Source organism: Elephas maximus, chromosome 17 (genome assembly GCF_024166365.1).
Source record: "Elephas maximus indicus isolate mEleMax1 chromosome 17, mEleMax1 primary haplotype, whole genome shotgun sequence".
Taxonomy (NCBI): Eukaryota; Metazoa; Chordata; class Mammalia; order Proboscidea; family Elephantidae; genus Elephas; species Elephas maximus.
The window spans coordinates 60,075,148-60,096,708 of NC_064835.1; the positions used below are offsets into that span (position 1 = coordinate 60,075,148).

The 21,561-nt window shown below is 40.6% G+C and overlaps 2 protein-coding genes across 3 annotated transcripts in view; one reads left to right on the forward strand and one right to left on the reverse strand.

Annotated features, from left to right (window-relative positions):
• The window catches only part of GCFC2 (GC-rich sequence DNA-binding factor 2), a 59,911-nt gene extending 56,692 nt beyond the window's left edge, over nucleotides 1–3,219 (forward strand). For both annotated transcript variants that reach the window (XM_049856736.1, XM_049856737.1), the window contains exon 17: nucleotides 1,756–3,219. In XM_049856736.1, coding sequence (XP_049712693.1) covers nucleotides 1,756–1,873 — 118 coding nt within the window. In that variant the 3' untranslated portion in view covers nucleotides 1,874–3,219. The remainder of the gene's footprint in view (nucleotides 1–1,755) is intronic.
• Nucleotides 3,220–10,765: 7,546 nt separating this feature from the next.
• Nucleotides 10,766–21,264, reverse strand: MRPL19 (mitochondrial ribosomal protein L19). The gene is made up of 6 exons (XM_049857328.1): nucleotides 21,151–21,264; nucleotides 20,842–20,959; nucleotides 13,966–14,084; nucleotides 12,437–12,571; nucleotides 11,617–11,798; nucleotides 10,766–11,487 (listed from the first exon to the last, which is right to left on the reverse strand). The coding sequence occupies exons 1-6, from the start codon at nucleotides 21,251–21,253 to the stop codon at nucleotides 11,266–11,268; spliced, it is 879 nt and encodes a 292-aa protein (XP_049713285.1). The 5' UTR covers nucleotides 21,254–21,264; the 3' UTR covers nucleotides 10,766–11,265.
• Between the last annotated feature and the right edge of the window lie 297 nt (nucleotides 21,265–21,561).

The following is a 21,561-nucleotide window of genomic DNA, read 5'->3' on the forward strand; positions in this document are numbered from 1 at the left end:
GAGAAGAGATAGAAGTATGTATACACAGGTATATGTAAATACAAATATGTGGCTGTAGATATTTATTGAAGAGATAAATACAGATACTCCTCAGACATAACCAAACACCTTCTAATGTTTGCTTTCTGGGTTTGAAGGCTTAGGCCCATAGTCTCATGGGCCGGCTCAATCAGTTGGCATAACATAATTCACAAAAATCGTGATCCGCTTCGTAGTGAAGTGAGTAGCACCTGGGCTCTTAAAAGCTTACAAGCAGCCATCTGAGACACAACTACAGATCTTTCCTTGCCAGGAGAAAAACAGTAAGAACTGAACCAAAAGTGCAGACAAGAGCAAGTCTCCTTGAGCCAGGACCTCATGTACTCTGAGACCAAAAGAACTAGATGGTGCCCAGCTACCACCACTGACCATTCTGACCGAGGTCACAACAGTTGGTCCTGGAGAGAATGGGAGAAAAATACAGAGCAGAACTCAAATTTTTATTAAAAAAAAAAAAAAAGAAGCCAGACAAACTGCAGCAATAGAGAACAGAGGATTCCCTGACACTATCACCCTGAGACACTTTAAACCTAGAACTGAGCCTATCCCCTATTTAAAAATCATCACAATGAAACCAACATATCAACAGTGAGAAGATATAAGGGGGTAGGGAAGCTAAAGTACTGGAAAGGGAAGAACCCGAACACAAAAGAATGTTGACGCGTTGTGACAAATATAACTAACATCACTGAACAATTCACATGGAAATTGTCAAATGGGAACCTAACCTGCTGTATAAACGTTCTCAAAAAATTCATTAAATAGTATTAGAAAAATAAAATCAAAGGGTGGAAAAATATATCAAACAAAGAGTAACCAAAAGACAGCAGGAATGCCAATAATTTTGATAAAATAGACTTTAAGTCAAAATTCATTATAGGAGACAAACAAGGGCATTATATAGTGATTAAAGGGGCAGTCCACCAAGAGGACATAACCATAAAAAATATCCGTGCACCCAGTGACAGCTCCAAAATACACAAAGCAAACTCTAACCAAATTAAAAAACAGTTTTACAGTAATAGTAGGAGACTTTAACACACCACCTTCAATGATGGATAGAAATAACACAATCAACCAACTTGACCTCATAGACAGATATAGAGCACTCCATCCAACAGCAGTACTGTATACATTCTTCTCCAGTGCACATGGATCATTCTCCAGAATAGACAATATTTTAGGCCACAAAGCCAGCCTCAATAAATTCAAAAACACTGAAATAATACAAGGCATCTTTTCTGATCATAACACTATAAAACTAGAAGTCAGTAACAGAAACAACAAGGGAAAAAATTAAATGCATGAAATTGAATAACTGCTTACTTAAAAATGCCAGATGTTTAGGGACTTGAATATAGTGATGTTCTCCAGGGGGAACAAAACAGAACAGAATTGTAGCATTTGCCAGTGTCTGTGGTATAAATACTATCACCATGGTTCCCACTATGATTTAGCTTGTTCTGGCACACCACTGCTTAAATTTCTGTGCTTTTCTAGTTTTTACAGTCGTTCACATTGAAATTTGCCAGAATATATCCATTAATGGTTCGTTTTTGAAGTTTATAATTACGTGGAGAAGGCAGCATCTCTATATTTTATGCCACTTGTAGCTATTGGTTTAAGGTAAAGCTTTTGTTTTAGATTAGCTTTTGGTGATTAGGTTCTGAATTGACCACTGTGCCTTCACACTTAGGTTTGTTTTCTTTTCTTTAGGGATGAAGTGAAAGAAATAATTCTTATTCTGGTGAAAATAAAAGCTTTGAATCAAGCAGAATCCTTCATAGAAGAATACCACCTAGACCATCTTAGATCACTAATTAAAGAAGTTTGAGTAAATTATTATGGAAGAATACTAAAAGCGAAATTTTAATATAGTCAAACTCAGTTTCTGGCTTGAAAGGCAGTTTATCCCTCTTTTTTATTTCCAGTTATAGAGTGGAGGATTGGCTTAAAAAAAAAAGGCAAGTCTCCATTCATTCCTCCATTCCCTACTTTCTCATTCTGCCTGCTGGTATCGTGAGAGTCTGAGGCTGAGGTGTTTGAAAGAATTAAACACATACAAGCAACATGTTTCTCTTTGATTCTTTTGACTTCTTTTCCAGTTGAAAAGAGGAATTGAAGAAACTTTGCTTGTAGCTGTTTTGGTTTAGATGAGCATGCAAATAATAAATCTAGCACCCTGACCTGTAGAAACTTAGACTTCTAGTTCTTACCATTTTAACCTCTATTTACAAAAAAGAAGTTGAAATGGCATCTTAATTGGAATGAATTAGCTGCTAAGCATATTGATTAAGGCATTTTAAGGCTTTTGATAATTAATGATTGTCAAATTGCCCCTCAGAAGTCTGTACCAATTTATTTTCCCAACCCATGTGTAAGAGCAGTTCTACTCTGTCCTATAGGGTCTCTATGAGTCAGAATTGACTCTACGGCACTGGGTTTTTTCTGGGTTTATGTGTAAGAGAGTGCCAGTAAGCTTCCACCAGCAATGCTTTTTTTTTTTTTAATTTATTGCAGATTTTATTGGTGCAAAAATAATTTGTCATTAGTTATAGGCTTAGAAACGAAACAGGTATATTTAGATACTTAGAATGTGGGGTTCATTCTCTGATAAAATGTTCATATAGTTGAGGCAAAGAAATTAAAACTTTTCCAGATGAGAGAATACTAGTAATTTTTTTTTTAAATGTTTGTTAAATAATTCAAGGGTAACTCGTAAATATGTATTCTGTAAATTTTTGCCTCCCCCCTCAAAGATAATTAATTAGGTTGCAGGATTTGAGCATGTGGCCTCTGACATTGTTACCTTTAATTCTGAGGCCACATATAATGTGTTTTAACAGTTTGCTGTGTTATGTAATGAAGACCCCTGATTCACTAGCGTGAAGGGGTTTTTTTAAAATGTATTTTAATTACATAAGTTATACAGGAATACAATCTCCTCTAGAAAACTGAAAGCATTGCAGAAAAGCATTTAGCCTTCCCTCACAGCTGTTGTTCTCAGGTACCGACTGTTTTCTTTCTAGTGTTATATTTTCATACTTTTTCCATTTCCAAAAATATGTGTATGTGTGTGTGTACATACAGCTTTATGTTTTGCACATAAATGGCAACAAATACTTCATTGCATATGGAATTTGTATTTTTTTACCATTAAAGTGCACATTTGGAAATTTCTCTCTGACTCTTGAATTTTTAGTTAAAGATAACGTCAGATGCATTCCCTTACATTTTTAAGTAGAGCTGAGAGACTTCTCTTGCTTTTCTTAGACCGAAAAATACCATAACTGCTTTCAAAACTACAGGGCAATTTAAACTACTCTAATAGTTTTTCATTACATTTCATTATACTTGGAGTTTGAACTTCACGGTTTTTACATCATATACTATAGTCGAGGATGTTTAAAAACATTTGGAAACTTGCCTAATCCTTAGTGCAGATTTTTTTGTTGTTCTTACTATGAAAGAAGGAAACCCTGGTGGCATAGTGGTTAAGAGCTATGGCTGCTAACCAAAAGGTCAGCAGTTTGAATCTGCCAGGCACTCCTTGGAAACTGTATGGGGCAGTTCTACTCTGTCCTATAGGGTCGCTATAAGTCGGAATCGACTCGACGGCAATGGTTTTTGTTTTTGTTTTTTAATGAAGTGAATGGAATAAAGAAAAAGAACACAACTAGCAAGAATAAAACTTTGAATTGGCAGCCCATCTCACATCCTAGCTCTTTCCCTAGTTTCAGATTTTTGTTCACATAAATAATGAGAAATTTTTCCAGAATCAAACATGACCATTTTTGTAGGTTTTTTTTGATTTGTTTGTTTCTTGCTATTTTTTCCATAATGGCTATTAAAAAAAAAAAAAGTTGCCGTCGAGTGGATTCCGACTCATAGCGACTCTAAAGCACCTCACGGTGGAGTGTGTATGCATTTTTTAAGCCCTTAACAAAATACTTACCTGTATGAGGCCCTAGGAAATACTGTATGTGATACAAAACCTGAAAAGGATATTACAAGCAAATGACAGACCAATGTCCCTCATGAACACAAAAATAAAAATCTTTTAACAAAATATCAGCAAGTTGAATCCAACAACATATAAAAAAGATAATACATGATGACCAAATAGAGTTCATTCTAGGAAGGCAAGGTTGCTTTAACATTTGTAAGCCAATCAGTGTAATTCACCACATGAGAATAAAGGAGAAAAACTATATGATGATCTCAATAAAGATACATAAAAAGCATTTGACAAAATCCAGCACCCCCTCGTGATAAAACACTCAGCAAACTAGGGATGTAAGTTCTTCCTGTGATAAAGGGCATCTGTCAAAGACATCTATACCTAACATACTTAATGGTGAAACATTACATCTTTTTTCCTAATGGTCGGGAAAAAGCAAGGATGTCTGCTCACATCATTTCTATTCAGCATTGTTTGGGAGGTCCTAGCCATGCAGTAAGTCAAACAAAAGGCATAAAGATTGAAATACAGGAGTAAGTCATTATTCACAAATGACATTGTCTACACAGAAAACCTCATGAAATCTACCCCCTCCCCCCCCCCCAAAAAAAAACTACCAGAACTAATCAGTGAAGGTCACAGGGTACAAAAATCAAAGCCAGGAGCATGCTACTGATCTGATTGGAAAGTTAAATTTTAAAAACAATTACATTTTCAGTAGCATCAAAAAACATCAAATCCCTAGGATCAAATTTAGCATGATGTGTAGACCTCTGCGCTGAAAACAACAAAACTTTACTGAGAAAATCTTTACTGAAAAATGATGTATTCATGAATTGGAAAACTAATTTTTGCTAAGATGTCTATTCTCCCTAAATTGATTTATAGATTCAATGCAATTTCTCTTAAAATTCCATCAGCTATAGGGTTGCTATGAGTCGGAATCGACTTGATGGCGGTGGGTTTGGGTTTTTTTTTTTTTTTTTTTTGGTTTGCCAAGGGAAAAAAACGTTGATTTTTAAAAATTTATGTAAAATACAAAACCCCTAAAACAGCCAAAGCTAGCTGTTCTAGGTTGTGCAAACAGTTAACGTGCTCACCTGTGAACCAAAAGGTTAGTGGGGGAAGGTCGAGTCCACCCAGAGGTGCCTTGGAAGAAAAGCCTGGTGATGTACTTTCAAAAAATCAGCCACTGAAAACCCTATGGAGTGGCTCTAGTCTGACAGCGGAATCCATCAAGGGCAACTGGTTTTATAAATGTGTGTAACAAAAATCTCAAAAATATGATTAAACACGTTAGATACAAAAGAAAGCACACTGTATTATTCCATTTATGTTAAATATAAGACAAAACTAAGGTGATGGGGGAATGGAAAGGGACACAAGCAAGCTTTCTGAGGCGATGAGAATGCTCTAGGTCTTGTTTGGTGGGTTCACAGATGTATTCAGCTGTTACAAACTCACGTAAGCAGCGACTCTAGCTCGCCAAGCTCTCGCCAAAGAAGGGTGTGAGTGAGGCGGTCTCTGTACCCTGGCTGCTCCAAAGCAGACTGCCCGCAGATCAACCAGTGGCGAGGCACTCAACAGGACACTGGCTGGCAAGTGCGCCCTCTACTGGAGGGATGAAGAAACCTCATGGTCACAGGCCTAGCACTGTGGCACTCTGAAATCAGATGTTATCTAATATTCCGATGCCCAAACTTCCCTTATGGCGTCTGGTGCGAGAAGTTGCTCAGGACTTCAAAATAGATCTGCGCTTCTAGAACACAGCTGTGCTTTGCAGGAGGCATGTGAGGTTGGCCTTTTTGAAGACACCAACCTGCTTGCTATCCAGGCCAGACATGTGACGGTTATGCCAAAAGACATCCAGCTAGCACGCCGCATACATGGAGAACATGCTTAAGAATTCATTATGATGGTAAACATTTCATTCTTTAAAAGAAATAAACATTTTCTCCCTGATAGTTCTGAACATTAGATTCACCCTCCACACACCCACGGGGTCAAAATGCACCTAAGTTTATGATCACAAATGGAAAAACGGGACAGAAATCAGGCACTGGCAGTTCTTGCCTTATCATTTGTGTATGAAGTCTTCATAGAAATGCAAGGACATGAAGCCTTAATGCAAGTCAAAATGTTGCAGTGAACAAGTGTCAGCAGTTCAACTTTATAACAATTATGAATAAACCAGTTATATTTTCTGGACAATGCAATGCCAGCATTTGGATTTTTTTTTTTAAACAATTACATTTCTTATTGAAATGGCAAAAAAAAAAAAAAAAACTCATCTAAGAACACCTAAGATCTGTACATTTTATTGTATATAAATTAGCCCTCAATTAAAAAAAAAAAAAAAAAAAACACCATGTAGGTCAGACAAGTGTCTGGAATAGTAAACAATCTCTGACCATCTTACCACAGGTCTGGGCACCACTGACCATACTGATTGCCCTCCATGATACTGGTTTCAAAGGTCGTCAGAGAACTGATACGGATATCCTAGGAGCATTTTAACATACACAGTAAATTAAGCTAGTGATTCTTAACCCTTTTCCTGCCCAAACCTAAAGGATACAACAAACTCTCATAAAGAGCTGTGCCTTAGAATCACTGCCCTGGACTGTTCCATGCTAATAACTCAGTATGACCCGCTAACCAGATACATGCGTACGACAAGCATGTAACTATACTGACCATAAAGATACTCTCCTAAACATTTAACTCTTACAGAGTCGGTCCAGAGAAATGAATTAATGCTTTTATTAAATGTCTGAAGAGCACTAAGGACGACTGCCTACTTGAACATTTTCACGTATGTGGCTGCATGGCAGAACGCATACAAAACCACAGTTCCCAAACTCTGAGCCAAGGTGACCTGACAGGGACACTGAGGGGTATTTTAAATTTTCAAGGGAGACAGCATACTTCGCAGGTCAGAACCCACAGGTACTAACTCAAGCTAGTTCAGTTTCAACACAAGATCATATTGCATTTGTTTCAAAGACAATATGTACTTGTGAAGTTAGATTTTTAGAGGTTATCGTGATAAAAAGTGGGTAGCACGTGAACTCCCATGTGGGACAGGAAATGAATGGTGGTATCCAACCTGATTCCAAGGTTTGAGAAGCTGTGTAGCAGCCAACAGGCACCCACCCACATCTCATTAGTAATTGTGACTTAAGGATGCTTTCAAATTCTGCGCATTTTTTTAAAAATATTAGGTTATTTGGGCCAAAGTGCTTAATAAATGGAACTGGTATTTCCTTTGGTTTAGGGGGTGCCCTTAAAACTCTGCAAACTAAGGGCTCTGTGCATGGAAGAAGTTGGAACCACTGATAGAAACTGCGTGGAAAAGAGCAGGATGTTCCTGGAAGCATTAAGGCTAAAGTCATAAAGGGATACACAGGGTTACCATTTCCTGTTGTGCTAGAATTTTCAGGAACACATTTACGATTTAAAAATAATAAAAAGCTATTCAAGATAATTAAATTCCATAAATAACTGCCTTGTAAAGTGACCAGCCATCCAGGTTTGCCCAAGACTGAAGGGTTTTTCAGGTAGGGTTTCAGGGCTAAAATGGTAAGTCTCCAGCAAATTGGTCACCCTACTACCTTGACTGAACCACATTTCCCGGGCACTTTGTTTAGCTAGGAGCCCTGGTGGCGCAGTGGTTAAAATGCTTGGCTGCTAAACGAAAGGCCGGTGGTTTGAACCCACCAGCGGCTCTGCAGGAGAAAGACGTTGCAGTCTGCTTCTGCAGAGATTACAGTATCGGAGACCCTGTGGGGCAGTTCTGCCCTGCCCTATAGGGTCACTGAGTTGGAATCGACTCGACAGCAATGGGTTTGGGGTTTTTTTGTTTAGCTAATTTGGAGCAAAATTACCTACCTTGAATTTCACCTCCATTCTGCTGTTCCTACAGCAGGCAGTATGTTAAGTGCCCAAAGCAAATCCACCACCATCACGTCGATTCTGGTTCACAGCAGCCTCACAGGCCGCAGTAGAACTGCCCCATAGGGCTTCCGAGGCTGTTACCTCTGGGGAAGCGGACCGCCACAACTTCCTCCGTGGAGTAGCTCGTGGGCTCAAACTGCAAACTCTTTGGTCGGCAGTTGAGCACTTAACCATTGTGCCACCATGGCTCTTTACGTTAAGTGCACTTGTTCTCAATTCTACCTATACATTGGTCATATGGGGAGCTTTTTAAAAATACTAACACCCATCCCTCACCCCCCTCCAAATATTCTGATTTGTCTGGAGACTTTTTAAAAACTGACTTTAAGAGTTCTGATTCAAATACGTATGAGTTTTAACATCAGCCTAGCCACCTATCCACCAGCTTGTGCCACTTGAGAGAAGTTGCTTGCACCTCACAAGGTTGCTGTGAATGTTGAGAGATGTGAAATACCTCGCATGGTGTCTGGGACACAGGAGTCCCTCTAATGGAATAGCCTGTCCCCGAAACTTCAAAACTTGGATCTCTTTTCTTTTAATCTTTCTAATGGGAAAAACGTCTAACATTTTGAACACTGTGAATTATACAAGACTCACTGGGTTATTTGCTTTAAGCTACTAACTGTCCCATCACAACAGTAAAGAGACATTTAAAAACAACACATTTAATGCATTAAGATTTGCTTTGTTCCTGGGGGAAGGATTTCCCAGCAATTTTAAAGAGAACCATACAGAGTGAAAAACATGACCAGTTGGGTGTTGTTATGAGAACGTGTCCTTATAAGCTGATCACATGTTTGCCCGTGCTCTAGAATGTTGAGTGGCTTTCTCAGCAAGTCATCTAAATCAGTGAATGACGGTATCCTGTTGCTTGTTCAAAGTAACTAGATGGCCATGTAACATCAGTGAAAACGATCAAGGAAGCAGCTGAATGTTGAGAACACCAACAGCTAATATCTGAAAATTTCTTTTTGAGAAGAAATGTTACTGGAAAAATAGCTAAATGTATTAATCTGTCAGATGAATTATTCAAATGGTCATTAAATTATACTATAGGGAAAAAGACAAAACCACAAGGAAGGAGAGAACAGGACAAGATACAGCCAGTATGAAACACTGAAAATCATATGAACGAGTCATAAAACCACAAGGTAGGGCAGAAGAGGACAAAAGACAACCAGAACACAATTTTGAAAGCTGAAAAGCATATGGTTAGACCAGCAGACTTGAGAAAGGCAAATCAAACCAGCAGCAGAGAACTGTGAGACTCAACCCAACTCACCCCTCAGAACTGTCCAAAGGCTGGAGAACTGTCAGCTCCAGGACCTCAGCAACTGGGTGGCAGCAACTGGACGGTGGTTAAAATAAGAACCTGGTCAAACTATTTGGAGAGTTAATTCCCTGAGATCCCTTCCCCCACTGCCTACCACTGGCTGCCACCCCTCTTCCACACCAGCTAAAGTCCAGAGGTTTATTCTCTGGAGAGGTTAAAAACAGGTTTTCTGAACTGCGGGGAATACCAGGCACTGTAGCACGTACAGGTACTAAGCCAAAAGCTGGGCAGGGTGGTAGGGGCAGAATGGCTGTATACATGCAGAGTGCGAAAGAGATCTCATCCTTCTTGCCACACATAGCCCCCAGAACACTGGCAGACCGACCCTTGCCCTCTGAGATTGGAGGCCTCTTCTCTAGAGAATGTGACCAGACCAAAAGACACTGGAGGACAGGACTCCCAAAAAAGGCCCACCCAGATAACCTTAGAAACCCCCTTCCATAAATCCAAAGTTTACAATCAGCTTTTTAATCCTCCATAAATCATGGATTATCAAATGTCCTGAAAAAGCCTAAAACATAAAAAAACAGAAATGACTGAACACAAAAATGTGAAGGAAACAGATGCTTCAGGAGAACAATTTAAAAAAACAAAAACAAACACTATCATGCATATTCTCAGAGGAAAGAGAATGAACCCACAGACAAGAACATAAAATAAGAAAAAGGTACTATATTTTAAAAAAAAAAGTTTTAGGAATCAAAAAGGGGTCTTGAGATTTTAAAACATGATACCAAAGAGTTTTGAGTTCAGGTGCTAAAAAGCAAAGATGAAAAAAAAAGTTAAGAAAATTAGATTCAGTCCTGGAGAGCCAACTTCCAAGTAACAGCTCCACAAAGCAGCAGCAGAGAGGAAATCATTGGACACAAACCATTTCCCGGAACCAAAGCCTACGCTATCACACTGAAAGGGCTCACCAAGTACCCACCACGGTGGATGAAAACAGATTGACACCGAGGCACATCCAAGATCCATGCTACTACTACACTGTCGTTTCAACCTGAAGAGCAGCACGCCCAGGTGATCCTGGTCCAAATGATCTCTAGGCTCGGTCAGACCATGTGTGATTATGTCCCAGCTTTCATTTCACGCCCAGCTGATGGACCAGCATGGACACTCCTATTAGCCCACAAATGTACTGTTCTGACTTACCCCTAAGAGCTAGAGTTTGATTCAGTCTACTTCCTTTGACCGTATTTCGGTCAGACTCATTACCTAGTCCCCACTGTAGTCAGATGCCCTGACTGTGGTGAGCCTCTGTAAAGCAGGGCTGAGTCATGACCTTAGCGATGGACTTGACCTTATTGATGGACTTCCCCAAAAGCGACTTTGGTAAATTCTTAGGGAAGCTGAAGCCAGACTATGACCCGAAGACTCTGTTTTGTTCTCCCAGAAGCCTTCATGTAATGATGAGAATTTTGCTGTTTTATACTTGCTAACACGTTTTTCAGAATGAAAAAAGAAAAGCAAGGGAATGAGTAACACCAGATCAGGACAGTGCCTACATCTGGGAGAGGGTGGGATCCAACGGGGGACTCACAGGAGTCTTCTCATATATACTACAAGTTCTATTTCTTAACCTGGTGGTGAGTGCATAAATGTTCATTTTATTATTATTCTCTAAATCATACTGTACTTATGTTCTGTATTTATTTCACAGCTTTTAAAAAACCATCCTCTCCGCTCCTCTTGCTCAGATTCCATGCTCACTGAAGAGCTTCCTGGTGACGAACTGGCTTCTGTTGTAGCTTCGTCTCCAGGAAGAGAATGGACACCTGGGCCACTTGGCATATACGTGTCTCTTTTTAAAGTAATAAACTGGTGTGTTCATTTTTTTTTAAAAAAAAGGACTAGTCAAATATGAAATGCTTACTGATTTAATGACTATGTTCTTATAAATGAAATTAAATTGGCCTCTAAATACATCTTCTGAAGAGTCAGTGTATCCTCTGAGTCACCAAACTGATTCGCAGAATCAGGACTTATTCGATGCTTCGATTTCACCCCATATTGCAGCTTCAGTTTGTGAAGTGTCATATTCCCTCATCATATCGAACTCAAGCCAAGGCTGACCCCACTTCTGAGCTTCTTTCATTTGTTCTTCAGTTAAATAAAGATCAAACTGGATTCCTTTCACATTAAATTTTGGACGTTCCCAGCGTTTGGACCAGGGCTTAGGCTTCATTTTTACTTTCAGCTAAGGAAGACAGAAGGAGAGGAATAATTAGGCTAGGAGATGTAAGTAAAAATCTTCCTCAGTTTTCATTAAGGATATTTCTTTCTTATTTTATAGTTGCATTTCCAATTCTAAATGTCCCTCCTATACCTGATTCACAGGAACTTCTTGGTCTGATTCATGTGCTACTGGCTTCATGTTCCTATCAAAGGTGCTGTATTCAGGAAGGGCATCTCTTAAGTACAGCAAGCTGTCATCCAGCCGTTTCTCTAATTTGACCACTTGGATCTCCTGAATTCGGGGATTATAAAGTTGAAAGCAAATCTCAACACCTTAAAAAGGAGAAGAAAACATATTCTTAATATAAGTCCAGATTCCTGTATAAGCCTCACACTACGGTAAAAACTGTTTCAAAAGGGAACCGGCATAGGGTTTTGCACGTAGGAAATGTGACATAAATTTGTAAAGAAATGCCTCCAAGTCTTATAAAACGGGGGTGATGACTGCGGCGCCTGTTTTGTGTCAGAATATAAGCAAAATGGGGGCATTCGTTCCAGTAAATAACCCATGAGGATATCATTATGCTATCTCAATATCCTCATGGGTTATCCATCCTAACGTGAAAGCCCCCACACTGCTTTGTAGTCACTTATCTCCTTCCTTGGTGTTACCATGGTTTGAGGAGTCTACCTCTAACAGCTGTTATCAATGCAGGGGAGGAAGCCTTCAAGAGAAAGCAGACCAACCATAGTCAATAACCAGTTTTCATACCATTCTAAGGCCACAGGCTCATGAGGAACACTGCCATGTCTTCCCCTAGAGTCCCCTTTCACTTTCAAGTTCCATGGGGTCTCTATGGGTTGGAATTGACTCAATGGCAGTGAGTTTTGGTTTTATTCTAGAATAAAGAAAACAGAAAAGAATCTCGATAACATTTTCTAGAAAAGCAAAATAATGAAATGAAACCCACCTTGTCCTTCAATAGTATTCCTAAGGATAAATGTAGCTCCAAGTCCTTTTCCTGATCTCTGGATGCAAATCCCCAGAAACTCGCTCATTTTTCCATTGGCATAAGGGTCTGCTGTAGTTACACGAAGTATGCTTCCTACCAATTCAAAAGAGAACTTTTATATGGGATGCAGAAACAAAATACAGCATTTCTAAGTAATTTCTTCTTAACTTTCTTTAAATATTCCCATATTATGAATAAATACTTAATAAGTGTAAAATCCAGATATGTGAAAAACAATCTTCTTCATGCCAAGAAAACTAAACTTATGGACTGAACTGTGTCCCCACAAAATATGTGCTGGAATCTTAACCCCTATACCTATGGAAGTAATCTCATTTGATAACAAGGTTTTCTTTGCTATGCTAATGAGGTCTTATCAGTGTAGGGCGTGTTTTAAACCAATCACTTTTAAGATCTAGAAGAGTCGATTGTTGCTGTTAATGATGCCGTCAATTCAGTTCCGACTCATAACAACCCTAGACATGATAAAATGAAATACTGCCTGGTCCTGTGCCATCCTCACAATTGTTGCTATGCTTGAGCCCAGTTGTTACAACCACTGTGTCGTTCCATCTCGTTGAGGGGCTTCCTCTTTTTCAGTGACCTCTCCTTTACCAAGCATGATGTCCTTCTCCAGGAACTGATCCCTCCTGATAACATGTCCAAAGTACGTGAGACGTAGTCTCGCCATCCCTGCTTCTAAGGAGCATCGTGGTCATACTTCTTCCAAAACAAATCTGTTCATTCTTTTGGCAGTCCATGGTATATTTAATATTCTTCGCCAACACAATTCAAACGTGTCAGTTCTTCTTTAGGCTTCCTTATTCACTGTCCAGCTTTTGCACGCATATGAGGCAACTCAAAGTACCATAGCTTGGGTCAGGCGTACCTTAGTCCTCAAGGTGACATCTTTGCTTTTCAACACTTTGAAGAGGGCTTTTGCAGCCGATTTGCCCAATAAAAAAAACTAAGTGTCTGTCAGTCTGTCATACTGTGAGGGCTTGCACGCTGCTGTGATGCTGGAAGCTATGCCACCGGAAATACCAGCAGGGTCACCCATGGCCAAGAAGTTTCAGCTGAGCTTCCAGACTAAGGCAGACTAGGAAGAAGGACCCAGCAGCCTACTTCTGAAAAGAATTAGCCAGTGAAAACGTTATGAATAGCAACAGAACAAAAGAGCAGATTAGGCACAGAATTAGGCAGACACAGGGAAGACCAAAAGTAGAGGAAGACCAGTCCACAAGCTCAGAACTCCAAGGATGGCTGGCTCGAAAAGCTGAGACAAGGATTTTCCTGCAGAGTCAACAGAGAGAGAGCGTTCCCCCAGAACCAGCGCCCTGAATGCAGGCTTCTAGCCTCCTGAACTGTGAGAAAATACATTTCTGTTCATTAAAGCCACTCACTTGTGGGATTTGTTACAACAGCACGAAGAAACCAAGACATAACCCTTCAAACACTAATAACAAAAGTACCCAGCTCTTACTGACCGACATAGAACTCTGGAATGTGGAGTACCTTCCTCCTTTCTAACATATCTTTTCTTTCTATTTGAAATTTCAGAGGATTTGTTCTTCCTCTTGGAGGGATGAATTCAGGACTCAAGAACCTGTGAAAAACATTAAAAACAAAAGTAAAAGACCATTAGAAGGAGTACTGTTGCTTTACAAAGAATATATTGATGTGTTGCTTTACGAAGAATATATTGATGCGTCTTATTCTTCCTTCTCTAAATAAAAAAGGTTGATCTTTTTTCTAAAATTGTTGTCAAAGCTCATAAAAACAGCTAACAATTTCAAGTACTTGCCCATAGTGTTAATAGCTTTATTAAACCTCTAGAACATAAATTAATCCTTACAACACCCAGGTAGGTTTGGTATTATCATCTCCTTTTTTTCAAATGAAGAAAGTGAGGCTTAGAGAAGGTAAATATCTGAACCATTATTATAAAAAAAAAAAAAAAAATTGTTATACATTAGCGATAAAACTGTCAAGTCAGGACTGAAACGTAGGCAGGTCTGCCTGACTCCAAAGCCTGTGACCATAGCCACAGCCCGCATGTTGATCTGTACATGTTATAATAAATTATACTGGAAAAAACAGAAACATTTCAATTACCAATTACACACTGACTTTTAAAATAATCATCCTATTTTGTTGTGAAGTTACCACTGAGTCAGTTACAACTCATGGCAACGCAGTGTGTGCAGAGTGGAAGTGCTCCATATGGATTTCAAGGCTGAGACCTTTCAGAAGCAAATCACCAGGCCTCTCTTCTGAGGCACCTCTGGGTGGGTCTGAATCACAAACCTTTTGGCTAACAGTCAAGGGCTTAACCGGTTGTGCCACCGGGGACTACCCCGATCATCCTATTACCTGATTTTAAACTCATTATTAAATATTTAAGCTACAGAAAAAAGAATAAATGCCACTATGATGAACACTCCTGTCTCTACTATGAGCTTAAATAAGTTATCAATATAAGTGAAGCCCTGTGCACCTCCCCTGCTCCCTATAGTTGATTACTACCATAAATCTGGTGATTACGCCCATGAGTTTCTTAGTTTTCCTCAACTTTTGACTTTGAAAATTTTCAAACCTACGAAAAGGTTGAGCAAATTTCAGATACAAGTTAGCGGAGATTTCTACCATAGTCCCGTGTCTGCCAGAATTCCCACCTAAAACTCGGTGAGTTCTGGCCAATCCATTCCCACCCAGGGGTTAAGGAGCTTTTGTGAGAACAAATCCACTCTGGAATCTAATAACCTAGAAAATGTCTTCCACCTAACTTCACCAATTGTTAACATTTTACCTTATTTGCTTTATACGTACATAACTTTCTTCCTATATCATTTGAAAACATTAAACAGCAATGTATTTCATCCCTCAATACTTTAGAAAGCATCTGCTAAGAAGAAGGACCTTCTCCTACACGATCACAATAAATACCTTAAAGGCATCTAAGAAAATTAGCATTAACTCAATAATATAATACATAACTCATATTCAATTGTATCTAATTGTCCTGGAAAAAGGCTTTTATAGCTATTTGTCACTCAATCTAAAATACATCAGGCTTCACATGTTGTGTCTACTGGTTAGTCTCTTAAATTAGTCCTATCCTCTCATCTTTCTACTTTTTTGGAACACTGGTTTTTTTTGAAGAGGCCAGGGTCTGCTCTCTTATAGAACATGTCTGGATATGTTTCATTGTTTCCACATGACTAGCCCCCACGTGTCGGTCAGTTTGTCGTACAGTGGGGGCGTGTATATTGCTGTGATGCTGGAAGCTATGCCACCAGTATTCAGATACCACCAGGGTCACCCATGGAGGACAGGTTTCAGCTGAGCTTCCAGACTAAGACAGGCTAGGAAGAAGGACCCAGCAGTCTACTTCTGAAAAGCATTAGCCAGTGAAAACCTCATGAACAGCGGCGGAACACTGTCTGATACAGTGCTGGAAGATGAGCCCCCCAGGTTGGAAGGCACTCAAAAGATGACCGGCGAAGAGCTGCCTCCTCAAAGCAGAGTCGACCTTAATGAAGTGGATGGAGTAAAGCTTTTGGGACCTTCATTTGCTGATGTGGTACGACTCAAAATGAGAAGAAACAGCTGCAAACATCCATTAATAATCAGAACCTGGAATGTACGAAGTATGAATCTAGGAAAATTGGAAATCGTCAAAAATGAAATGGAACACATAAACATCGATATCCTAGGCATTAGTGAGCTGAAATGGACTGGTACTGGCCATTTTGAATCGGACAATCATATAGTCTACTACGCTGGGAATGACAACTCGAAGAGGAATGGTGTTGCATTCATCGTCAAAAAGAACGTTTCAAGATCTATCCTGAAGTACAACACTGTCAGTGATAGGATAATAGCGATACGCCTACAAGGAAGACCAGTTAATACGACTATTATTCAAATTTACACACCAACCACTAGGGCCAAAGATGAAGAAATAGAAGATTTTTATCAGCTGCTGCAGTCTGAAATTGAAGCAACATGCAATCAAGATGCATTGATAATTACTGGCGATTGGAATGCAAAAGTTGGAAACAAAGAAGGATCCGTAGTTGGAAAATATGGCCTTGGTGATAGAAAAATGCCAGAGATCGAATGACAGAATTTGCAAGACCAATGACGTCTTCATTGCAAATACCTTCTTTCACCAACATGAACAGCAACTATACACATGGACCTCGCCAGATGGAACACAAGGAAATCAAATTGACTACATCTGTGGAAAGAGACGATAGAAAAGCTCCATATCATCAGTCAGAACAAGGCCAGGGGCCGATTGTGGAACAGACCATCAATTGCTCATATGCAAGTTCAAGCGGAAACTGAAGAAAATCAGAGCAAGTCCACGAGAACCAAAATATGACCTTGAGTATATCCCACCTGAATTTAGAGACCATCTCAAGAATAGATTTGACACATTGAACACTAGTGACCGAAGACCAGACGAGTTGTGGAATGACATCAAGGACATCATCCATGAAGAACGCAAGAGGTCACTGAAAAGACAGGAAAGAAAGAAAAGACCAAGGTGGATGTCAGAGGAGACTCTGAAACTTGCTCTTGAGCGTCGAGCAGCTAAAGTAAAAGGAAGAATCGATGAAGTAAAAGAACTGAACAGAAGATTTCAAAAGGCCTCTTGAGAAGACAAAGTAAAGTATTATAATGACATGTGCAAAGAGCTGGAGATGGAAAACCAAAAGGGAAGAACACGCTCAGCTTTTCTCAAGCTGAAAGAACTGAAGAACAAATTCAACCCTCGAGTTGCAATTGTTAAGGATTCCATGGGGAAAATATTAAACGATGCAGGAAGCATCAAAAGAAGATGGAAAGAATATACAGAGTCATTATACCAAAAATAATTAGTCAATATTCAACCATTTCAAGAAGTGGTATATGATCAGGAACCGATGGTACTGAAGGAAGAAGTCCAAGCTGCTCTGAAGGCATTGGCGAAAAACAAGGCTCCAGGAATTGATGGAATCTCAAATGAGAAGTTTCAACAAACAGATGCAGTGCTGGAGGTGCTCACTCGTCTATGCCAAGAAATATGGAAGACAGCTTCCTGGCCAACTGATTGGAAGAGATCCATATTTATGCCTATTCCCAAGAAAGGTGATCCAACCGAATGTGGAAAATTATAGAACAATATCATTAATATCACACGCAAGCAAAATTCTGCTGAAGATCATTCAAAAACGGCTGCAGCAGTATATCAACACGGAACTGCCAGGAATTCAGGCCAGTTTCAGAAGAGGATGGGGAACCAGGGATATCATTGCTGATGTCAGATGGATCTTGGCTGAAAGCAGAGAATACCAGAAGGATGTTTACCTGTGTTTTATTGATTATGCAAAGGCATCTGACTGTGCGGATCATAACAAACTATGGATAACACTGTGATGAATGGGAATTCCAGAACACTTAATTGTGTTCATGAGGAACCTTTACATACATCAAGAGGCAGTTGTTCGGACAAAACAAGGGGATACTGGCTGGTTTAAAGTCAGGAAAGGTGTACGTCAGGGTTGTATTCTTTCACCATACCTATTTAATCTGTATGCTGAACATATAATCCGAGAAGATGGACTATATGAAGAAGTACGGGGCATCAAGATTGGAGGAAGACTCATTAACAACCTGTGTTATGCAGATGACACAACCTTGCTTGCTGAAAGTGAAGAGGGCTTGAAGAACTTACTAATGAAGATCAAAGACCACAGCCTTCACTATGGATTACACCTCAACATAAAGAAAACAAAAATCCTCACAAGTGGACCAATGAGCAACATCATTATAAACAGAAAAAAGACTGAAGTTGTCAAGGATTTCATTTTACTTGGATCCACAATCAACAGCCGTGGAAACAGCAGTCAAGAAATCAAAAGACGCACTGCGTTGGGCAAATCTGCTGCAAAGGACTTCTTCAAAGTGTTGAAGAGCAAAGATGTCACCCTGAAGACTAAGGTGTGCCTGACCCAAGCCATGGTATTTTCAATCTCATCATATGCATGTGAAAGCTGGACAATGAATAAGGAAGACTGAAGAAGAGTTGACGCCTTTGAATTGTGGTGTTGGCGAAGAATATTGAATATACCATGGTCTGCCAAAAGAATGAACAAATCTGTCTTAGAAGAAGTACAACCAGAATGCTCCTTAGAAGCAAGGATGGCGAGAATGCGTCTTACATACTTTGGACATGTTGTCAGGAGGGATCAGTCCCTAGAGAAGGACATCATGCTTGGAAGAGTACAGGGTCAGCAGAAAAGAGGAAGACCCTCAATGAGGTGGATTGACACAGTGGCTGCAACAATGAGCTCAAGCATAACAACGATTGTAAGGATGGCGCAGGACAGGGCAGGGTTTCGTTCTGTTGTGCATAGGGTTGCTATGAGTCAGAACGGACTCGACGGCACTTAACACATCACATCACCTGACACTATCACAGCAGGAGATACATAATGTCAACTTACAACACTGCTGGTAAAGCTAGGTTGACTGCTTGATTAGGATAAATAATTTCCCCCATACATTTCTTCATACTTTAAATATTTCACACATACATATCTGTGTGTCTGTGCAATACATAACCTTGTTCTGTGTGGTTTTAAAGGTGCCCTGCTGGCGAAGTGGTTAACAGCGCTCAGTTGCTAACCAAAAGGTCAGCTGTTTGAACCACCAGCTGCTAAGAGGGAGAAAGATGTGGCAATCTATTTCCATAAAGACTACAGCCTTGGAAACCCTATGGGGCAGTTCTACCCTTTCTTACAGGGCCTCTATGAGTCAGAATCGACTCCATGGCAATGAGTTTGGTTTGGTTTAATGTGGTTTTAAGCTCCATTAAAAAAGGTTTTATAGTCTATCAGTTTTTTTGCAGGATGTTTTTTCCCCCACAAATTATGTTCGTGAAATTCATCCATGTTTAAAAGTTAGCTCTAGTTCATTAATCTTTCACCACTGTATAATATTCAATCATATGAAGGTATTTGCCTATTTACTTAATGATAGGTATTTCAGGTGCTTCTATTTTAAAATTTTGTTTGTTATAAACAACACTGTTGTTGTTGCCGTTGTTGTTAGGTGCCATCAAGTTGATTCCGACTCATAGTGACCCTACAGAAGAGAGAATTACCCCATAGGACTTCCAAGGATCAGGTGGTGGATTTGAACTGTCGACCTTTTGGTTAGCAGCTGAGCTCTTAACCACTGCACCGCCAGGGCACCACAAACAATACTAGTATGTTAATTCTTGCATCTCCTTGTATGTGTGTGAGAGTTCCTTTAGGTTATATACCTTCTGAGCAGACAGGTACACATAACTTACAAAATGTTGCCAAACTCTTTTCCAGGGTAGTTATACAATTTACATTCCCATTTAAGTTTTACTAGGTGTTGCTCTTTAAGAGATGGCAGATATCCCTTTTCTAACTAAAAAAAAAAAAAGTTGTATTAGTAAATCTTTTCTGAGTCTCTACCAAAAAAAAACCAAACCAGTTGCCCTCGAGTCAATTCCAACTCACAGTGACCCTATAGGACAAAGCAGAACTGCCCCATAGAGTTTCCAAAGAGCACCTGGTGGATTTGAACTGCAGACCTTTTGCTTAGCAGCCGTAGCACTTAACCACTATGCCACCACGGTTTCCTTCTGAGTCTACAGGTTCCATAAATCCTAATTTATTTCAAGTTAGAACTTCAGAATATTTGAAAGGTTAAAGCCCACAAAAACCACCCAATTAACAATCTAGAATCCTTTCAGAAGACCATAATTTTAAAAAGGTCTTTACTTAGCTCTACAGGAACATATTCTCCAAATCCGAATTCATCTAAATTTGTCTGTAGCTCCAAGGTTACCACCATTCATTTCTGTGAACCAGGCTTTTACGCATACTGTTTTGAAGAACAAATTTCAGACACAAGTCGGTAAAAACTAGGGTTATCACGTTTGCCAGGAATCCCCACACCGTGAGTTCTGGCCAATCCATTCCCAGCCAGGGTACAGAATCTTTTGCGAGAACTGATCGGCTCCAGAACCTAAACAGGTATAAATAAGATGGGTCACAAAAAAAAAAAAAAAACTCTGGTACAAGCTAAACGCCAGAGCTGAAAGAACTTCGAATTTGGGGAATCCCTCCTTTTAGGTCTTATTTAATAAGAACGGAGAGAAAGTTTAATGCTGGCTGGGGGACAAGGGACGGAAACAAACCTGAGGGAGGTGCGCTTTACACACGCGAGCTCAAGAAGCTTAAACACAAGCCCGTGGAGTGGGAGTCCCAGCCCTCGCTTCCCGCCCGAGACCCCTGAAGCGGACACTTATTCAGGCGACCCCGCCAGGGTCTCACCTCTTCTTCTGCTGCGGGACCTGGCGCTTGTCCACGATGACGGGTTTCGGCGGTGGCTGGAACGTGCCGGGCCCCGAAGGCCCAGTACTCTGCGGCCGTCCCGGCCCCACGTGGGCGCCTGCGGAGCGAACAACCGAGGTCAGGCCCGCCTGGGCGCCCGCGCAACATCCACCAACCCGCGACCCCACAGGGACCTCCGCCGAGGTGCCCCTGACCTCCTGGCCCTGGGCCGCGCGAGCGGGAACCGCCTGCTCCCAGCTTGGCTCCGATCCCTCCCACGTCCAGGCTCGCGAGCCCCCCTCGGCTTACGGTAAACAGCAGAGGCTGGTGCAGGGAGCAGTACCCTGGCGCTTCTGAAGCTCCGGGCCAGGCCCACCGCGGCCCCACAGCCCCCTGCAATGCAGGCTGCCATGTCTGCTCCTCGGGTCGAGACTACAACTCCCAGTAATCAGTGCGACGAGGTTGCGGCCATCTGCTGCCGGACGGTGGCTGCTATTGGACAAAAGAACTAAGCGTTTAGTGGTAAGAGCTGCAGCTGCTAACTTAGAATTCGGCGGTTCGAATCCACCTGGCGCTCTTGGAAACCCTATGGAGCAGTTCTGCCCTGCCCTGCCCTGTAGGATTGCTATGAGTTAGAAACCTTTGGATGGCAAAGGGTTTGGTTTTTGGGGGTTTTTTTTTGGTGTGAATATTCTAGAGAAAGTGCGTATTTCTCTAGTT

Bases quoted from the DNA above. Each gene is read 5' to 3' on its own strand.
- MRPL19 (XM_049857328.1), bottom strand. From the start codon at position 21,253: ATGGCAGCCTGCATTGCAGGGGGCTGTGGGGCCGCGGTGGGCCTGGCC. The intron at 11,799-12,436 runs GTGGGTTTCATT...CTCCTTTTTAAG, and splicing joins GAATACTATTGAAGGACAAG to GTGTTGAGATTTGCTTTCAA. The intron at 11,488-11,616 runs GTATAGGAGGGA...TGTCTTCCTTAG, and splicing joins AAGAAGTTCCTGTGAATCAG to CTGAAAGTAAAAATGAAGCC.